The sequence below is a fragment of the Trichechus manatus genome, unplaced genomic scaffold (assembly GCF_000243295.1).
Source record: "Trichechus manatus latirostris isolate Lorelei unplaced genomic scaffold, TriManLat1.0 scaffold00040, whole genome shotgun sequence".
Classification (NCBI taxonomy): Eukaryota; Metazoa; Chordata; class Mammalia; order Sirenia; family Trichechidae; genus Trichechus; species Trichechus manatus.
Genome location: NW_004443976.1, coordinates 16483858 through 16491668, shown reverse-complemented (window position 1 = coordinate 16491668; position 7811 = coordinate 16483858). Strand labels below are relative to the sequence as shown.

At 41.4% G+C, this 7811-nt stretch overlaps 1 protein-coding gene across 1 annotated transcript; it reads left to right on the top strand.

Moving 5' to 3' along the window:
* The first annotated feature begins 481 nt into the window (after nt 1–481).
* Nucleotides 482–5384, top strand: LOC101346572 (putative olfactory receptor 3A4). The gene is made up of 2 exons (XM_004376252.1): nt 482–574; nt 4431–5384. Exons 1-2 carry the CDS (start codon nt 482–484, stop codon nt 5382–5384), a joined length of 1047 nt encoding a protein of 348 aa, XP_004376309.1.
* The last annotated feature ends 2427 nt before the right edge of the window (nt 5385–7811 follow it).

Genomic DNA, 7811 nt, shown 5'->3' with positions numbered 1-7811 from the left:
CCAATTAGAACCATAGAGAAATTCTTGCACGTGTGCATGAGGTGTGTACAAGAGTGTTCACAGAAGGAAAATACCTTCAAACAGAAAAAACAGCAAATGAACAACAGTTGTAGGCACTAATATAGGAGAATCACACAAAATAATATTGAGTGAAATAAGTAAGTCAAAGAATTTAAACGATTCCATTATATAAAGACCAAACATATATAAAACTTAATAATGTTATTTAGACATGGATATAAATGTAATAAAAGTATTTATAAAGGGTATCTTTTTTTTTTTTTAAGAACAGTGTTACCTGAGTGAAGAGGTAGAGGAGTAAGATTAAGGAGGGGCATAGGGGTCTTCAAAGGCAATGAAATACTCTATTTCACAAGTTGAGTAGTAGGTATGATATTTGTTTTATTGTTCTTTTTAAAAGACAGGTTAATTGAGTTATAATTTACAAACAGTAAAATTTACCCTTTGTAGAGGAGTGGAGATGGGGGAAATGGCTCCAGAATATGAGCTTAGCTCTGATTCTCTACCCATTGTCATTGGATTTGGGCGTATCAACTCACTCTACCCTCTTTCAGTAGCTCTACCATCCCTCATGTAAACTGACCTGTAAACCCCCCATCACTACCAGGTTTGTCTGAATTCTAAGGTGAAATAACTTTCCTTTTCAAGCTGAGAATACCACTACATATGATCATTCATTAGAGGAGGACATCATGTTTGCTAAAGTAGAGGACCAACAAGGGCAAGAGAGACCCTCAGTGAGATGGAATGGCACAGTAGCCACAACAATGGACTTGAACATGGTGGCGATCGTGAGGATGACACTGGACCTGGCAACATTTCCTTCTGTTGTACCTAAGATCTCCATGAGTCAGAGTGGTCTTGACGGCAGTATCTACATATCTAAGCTCCACGTGGGCAGCTACCGTGTGTGTCTTGGTCACCTCTTGACTGGAACATCGCCTGGAAAATAGTACTTTGCTCCATATTTGCTAAATAAATGAATGGCATATTCCCATCTCCATTAAACAGGGTGAGGAGGAGTGCCTGGCTTGGGGGATGGGGAACCCTGTATGCTCATTTCCTCCTTTTCAGTAAATTAGCAAGAAGTTGGCTCAGCAGCTGAATGAAAAAACAGGCTGATAACAGAGGCTTATCTCCACCAGAGGCTTCTCCTTTCTAACAAGGTTACTTCCTCATCCAGGAAGCAGAGGCTGTGTCACCTAGATGTTCCCACTCCCGCTCCCAATTCCTACAAATACATAGAGTGATTGGGGAAGAGGGAGCAGGATCCCTCTCTGTTGAAAAGCTTTCTATAGTGCATCCAGTCTAGTTAACTTAACCTTAGCCTCCCTCTGTATCGGATACGAAGAGCTCGGGGGATCATTGTGCTCTGCTACTTCTCTGCTTATAAATTTTTCCACAATAAGCCATGTGATTCTACTAGTCAGTGTGTCTGTGTCCCCTTTGCACAATAGGGGAAACATGAGTTCAGTTTTGCCATGTTCAGTTTGAGGTTCCTGTGGGATGTTCAAGTGGAAATATCCAAAGAACAGTTAGGTATTAGAGTTAAGAGCTTAGTGTGTGGGATGGAGATACAATTTGAGGATCATCAGCATATTGCCTTTGGATTTCTGTGGGAATCCAGCCCCAGGGGCTCATGGATGATTTCCTGGAAATAATAAAACCTGTGATTGATCTTTAAGGATGGAGTTAAGCTGGTTAACAAGGTGTGGGGAAAGAATACTGTCCAGGGAGAGAACACAGCATTTGTCACCTCAGGTGGGGAGTGTACATATAATGGGTTCCACCTGGGCTCTGTGTCCTAGAGTTTCCCTTGCAAGGATAGCCATCAACAGAAACCTCAACTCATCCTAACTCTGACAACTCCTCCTTGGTACATGACAGCCTTGAACCACTGAGGCTCCTCAGTTGATCCTGCAAGGAGCTTCTCCCAAATCTGCTGATTAGACTCAGGGAGGAAGATGTATTAATTAGCAAGGGATTGTTGAAAATTGTATTTGACCCCTAAATCCACCTTCAGGAGTTACTAATAGTAGGGTGTCTCGGTCTAGATGTTACCACAAACCTTCATCTTTCTTTATTGTGTTAGAGCCATGGGCTGGAAAACCTTTAGAGTCAGGATACTACAGGTCTGAACTGTTTTTTGGGAACATTTCTTTGAGACTAGAAGAGAAGTAGGGTTTGAGGATGATTAAGGTTAGCTGTAATGGGGATGTGAGGTGACCTTGTGATGTGATGGAAAGGGCACTGCTCCAGGAATGAGGCAGGAGGGAATCCTGACCCAGGCTTCACCCTCCTCTCTGCCCCATGCTGCAGGCAAGGTAGAAAGTCACAAATCTCTACTCTTCTCCCCTCCTTTCCTGTCCCAAGATGTTTGGCTGGACTAAACCAGAAACCCCAAATCCCAACTCGTCCCCAATACCATTCTGCACTTAAGACTTAATGAGATTCAGTTTAACTCTGTAAAATGCTGGTAAGAATGTCAGTTCATAATGAGTGCTGAAAACATTTTTGTTAAATAAATGAATAAATTTTGCTTTTCCATGAAGGTCATACTTGGAACCATTTTGAGAAAGTCAGAGATATGGTAAAGATACTAGGGATCATAATATATGTGGCAAGGGCAGGTGTTTATCTGGCTCTGGCTCCCTCTGGAAGCTGCTAATTTCTGAGGCCTCCAAGGGTTATAATCGGGTGAAGAAAAATCCCAATGTGAAAATGATGTCAGCCAAGCTGTCCCTGTCTTTTGTCTCTCTCTTCTTTATAAGCCATCCCCTCTATGGGGGCCACTGGACAGTGTGGCTGTCCCTTCTCTCTGCCTGGGAAATGTCTGCCTTCTCCCTTTACTGGGTGAGCACCTTCCCAAGATCCGGTCTGCACTCTTGGTTTCCAATGAGTGAAGTTCACCCTCTGGGTCCTGGAATGGCTTCTCCCAAAAAGATCCAGTTGAACTTGGGTGCTTGAATGTGAGGGGTTAGAGAGAGGAAGGAGTCAGTGATGACCAAGTTTTCAAGCCTGGCTAACTGAAAAGGATGGTAGCAACTACCCAAAATAAGTCAAGAACAGGTTGAGAATGAAGAAGGTCAGTTCAGATTTGGAGAGACTATATTTGAGGTAATGGTGAGAACAACATGCCAGAGCTGAAAAGGCCAGACAGTTAAATGGCATTTGACCCATGTGGACTTGTGGACGTGGTTCTCAAAATTTAGTCTGATCATCAGGCAGTGATGCTCATGCTTTTTGCCCCTGGAGGATCTCTAACTCCATCCTTTCCCTGGACAAAGCAGACTTCATGTAAGTGACTTAAATACCCATCCCTCTGCCACCACCCTAGGTTGAGGCAGATCACTATGGATTTTGTTAGTGTAAGCACTTCAGGGATGGGAAAAGGAAAGCATTATCTAAGTGACCAGGGGTGTGGGCAGTTCATGACACTGTAGCATACTTGGGCTTTACCTAGTCATCAGGTCCATGATAATATGTGTGTTGGATGATATGTAATTAGAGCCAGGAACAAAGAACAAGAAGCTAAGTGACGGTGGCCTTGGAGGCAGAAGGGAATTCATGGAAAGGGTATGTGCTTACTTAAGACTCTAGTTGTGAGAGAGAAGGGCAGTTTAACTGAGATCTTAAGTCTTGACTTACCCTGCTCAAAAGCTCTTCTTACATTTTTCTTATTCAGTAAATGTCAGTATTTTGGTGCCCAAATTTCTGAGACTCTATGGAGAGAAATGCAATCTAATCTTACTATTTAGAAAATCTAAAAAGCTGGTAATTACCAGCTGTAGAGCTGGAGATGTCTTCAATGACATCTCCTCATTTAGTGGTGTACCCACTATTTGCTGGGAAGTCCAGACTAAGCCTCACAGTTTCACATGGTTTCACATATCATCTCTTTCTTAATGGTCTGGGAAATGGCAGGCATCTCACAGCTGCCATCACATATAATGACATATACATGTGGAGATTGCAAGGACACAGGTTGAGGGGGAGCATGCCTTTTCTCCTCTTCCCTTAAAGCCTCCAATTCATCCTCTGGGATCCTGTACCCAAACTATGGCCATCCCACCATCTGTAGGCTTGGGGTTTCTTTCTTGGAACTTTGATCTCAAGAAAATAATCTTTCTCTTTAACTTTAAAATGTAACATTTGTTCCCCATTTTTATGTCAGTTCTGCTATCTCTGTTTAAGTCTGTCCGATGCCAGTGTTGTCCTTACTCATTACGAGTCAGATTTTTCAAGTATCTTCCTATTAGGTCTCAATCTCTAACTTTATTTTCCTTAAATTTTATATGTTCTTACAGTCCCCCTCTTTCCTGGATATGCCACTGGGATGTTACCAAGAGTGCATTCTCCTTTTACCTCCATTGACACCTTCTAGCTTTGCTCAATTCTACTGCTGGTAGAAGAAACCTGTGGATCTGGGAGCCTCGGGAAATGGTTCAGTTGTGACTGAGTTTGTCCTGCTAGGCCTAACAGAGACTCCAGTTCTACAGTCCATCCTCTTTGTCATCTTCCTTCTTATTTATGTAGCTACTGTTGGTGGCAATTTCAGCATCCTGGCTGCCATTCTTGTTGAACCCAAACTCCACACCCCCATGTACTTCTTCCTAGGAAACCTGTCACTGCTGGATGTTGGGTGCATCACTGTCACTGTCCCTGCTATGCTGAGGCATCTTATGTCCAATAATAGGAACATTCCCTACAGATCCTGTCTCTCAGAGCTCTTCTTCTTCCACCTCCTGGCTGGGGTGGACTGCTTCCTGCTGACAGTCATGGCATATGACCACTATCTGGCCATCTGCCAGCCCCTTACCTATACCACCCGCATGGGCTGGGGAATCCAACGAGCCATGGTGGGCATGTCACGTGTCTTTTCCTTCTCCAATGAACTGACCCAAACAGTTGCTTTGTCTACTCTTAAATTCTGTGGCCCCAATGTGATCAATCACTTCTACTGTGACCTCCCACAGCTCTTCCAGCTCTCTTGCTCCAGCATCCAACTCAATGAGAAGTTGCTCTTTGTGGCAGCAGGCTTCATGGGTGTGGCCCCCTTGATCCTCATCACTGTGTCCTATGCTCATGTGGTGGCTGCTGTGCTACGAATCCGCTCTGCTGAGGGCAGGAAGAAAGCTTTCTCTACGTGCAGCTCCCACCTCACTGTGGTGGGCATCTTCTATGGGACAGGTGTCCTCAGCTACATGAGGCTGGGTTCAGTGGAGTCTTCAGACAAAGACAAGGGGATTGGCATCCTTAACACGGTCATTAGCCCCATGCTGAATCTGCTCATCTACAGCCTTAGGAACCCTGATGTGCAGAGTGCCCTGCGGTGGCTCGTGGGGAGATGGCCCTCCAAGTGAGATGCCCATCCTCTGGCCTTAAGAATGTCATAGTTCCAGTTACTGCTTTTGAGAAGTGTTGTGATTAGTGCAAGTGGAATGTAGATATGATGAAATGAGGTCAGAGACTGGCCTATGAAGGAGAGTGCAATAAAAATGACAATAAAAAAAACAAACTCATTGCCTATTGAGTTGATCCCAACTCATGGCAATCCGTGTGTTACAGAATAGAACTGCATTCCATAGGGTTCTCTTGGCTGTAATATTTGCAATAGCAGATCACCAGGCCTTTCTTCCTTGGCACTGCTGGGTGGGTTTGAACCACCAACCTTTAGGTTTGTAGTTGAGTACGAACCATTTGCACCACCCAGAGATAATAGCTACCACTTATATCATGCTTACCATGTGCCAGGTACTGTTCTAAGCAACTGACATATATCTGCTTATTTAACTTCATAACAGCCCTATGAGGTAAGTACTATCATTATTCCCAGTTCACAGATGAGGAAACTGAACTTGCCCAAAGTGAGCACAGCTTATAAATGTCAGAGCTGGGATTGGAACCTGGGCAGACTGTGCCTTTAAGTACTACCTTGCAAGAGTAAGAAATCATTTCAAGGAGGAATGGTATCTATAAGATGGAATGAGGGGATAGGCAGTGAAGAGGAAAGAAAGGGAAGAAAAATAATTGTGATGGGGAAAAAAACTATTTAAATAAACTGAAAATATGAATTAAGAAGTTTTGTTCTTTTAACAAATTTAGTGGTTTTTTGTTTTTGTTTTCTCCCAGAGAAGCTGCTACAGGTTGAAGGAATTGCTGGAAGCTAATTTCAGCAAATGAACAAGCTAAGAGAAAACAGATTTTAACACTGAATTCTGAAGGAATAGGTACTATTTAGAAAAAGTATGAGTAGAGATGAGATGAGAAAAAGTGGAGTAAAATTATTTTCATTTTGGGTCAACAGCAGCAAAAAATACATGTAATATGTTAATTAGAGAAATAGGTTTGGGTCGTATGAAATTTTTGTTTTATGACTGAAAGGAGATCTTTGCAGTCTCTGACATAAATCTAAAACCAGTCCTCTCCCTCTGCATTGCTGTAAGGAAGAAGATGTTTTCCATTTATTCAATTTATATCTTTAAGCAGGTTTTTCCAGAATCCAATAAAAATGCATGATCATTACTAAAAAGTTAGAAAGTATAAAAAAAAATAAAAATCAACCAAAAGTTCACCATTCCAAGATAATCATTATGGACATTTAGCATATAATTGTTAAAATTTTTCATACATGATCTATATTAACAAAGATAGAATTATACTATGCCTAAAGCTCTGTAATCTGCTTTTTTCATTTAATAATGTAGGTGGACATCTTTCCATGACATTAAATATAAAAGACATCCTTATCTTTTTCTATGGTTGCATACTATTCCTTCGAATGGATAGAACAAAATGAATTGAACAGTCCTCTGTTTGTGAACCTGTGTTATTTCAAATAATCTTGGTTGTATGGAATGCTGCAATAAACATCCTTGTACATTCATCTATGTATACTTATTTAATTATTTGCTGATGATAAATTCCCATGAACAGAGCTCCTAGGTCAAAGGGTATAAACTTTTTCAAGGTTCTTGAAAGCATATTGCCAAATTGCCCTTCAGAAGGTTGAGCAAATTGGCAGTTTCATATTATTGATCACTTCTATCTTTGCCAATAGGATAGGCCAAATGTTATACCTCAGTATTCTTTTAATTTGAAATTATTTAGTCACTGGTAAAATTGACCATCTGTACGTGTACATTGAGGATAAAGAGAAGAGTCTTTTCTGGAAGGGAAATGAAGGTATTGAGAAAAGGCTTCATGGAAGAGATGGAGCTTGAACCATGTATTAAAACGTGAGTGGGTAGTTGCCAAGTTGACTATGGGGGAGGTCATTGCAGTAGAATGTGATCTCTTTACGGGCCATTTGAGAAGAGTGGTGGGAATAGGAGATAGTTGCAGTGGTGTTGGAGAGTGAATGGTAAGTCAAGAAATGTAGACCACAGATGAAGACAACTGTTTGGGGAAGTTCAGCTGTGACGGAGGAAGGGAAATACTTAGGCAGCAATAGAGAAATGGGAGATTTGAGTTTTGTTTTAATTGAGTTTTGGAGATGAGTGAAGCTGCATATTTATATGCTGTTGGGCAAACAAGAAAAAAGGGTGGGGGGAGATGCTTAAGGTACCCCAGAAAAAGGAGATAATTGATAGAGATATGAAGGGGTGTGAGGAAATGAAACAGTAATAACCAATTATTGATTTTCTATATATTGACATACTTATTGATTAGAGAAAATATTTAGCAAAGTATTTATTGAAGGGAGTGTGGTAGAATATGATAATTAACTAGGTAATTGTTACCTTCCAGTCATTTCATTTACTAACAATTGATTTTGTTAACAATTGATG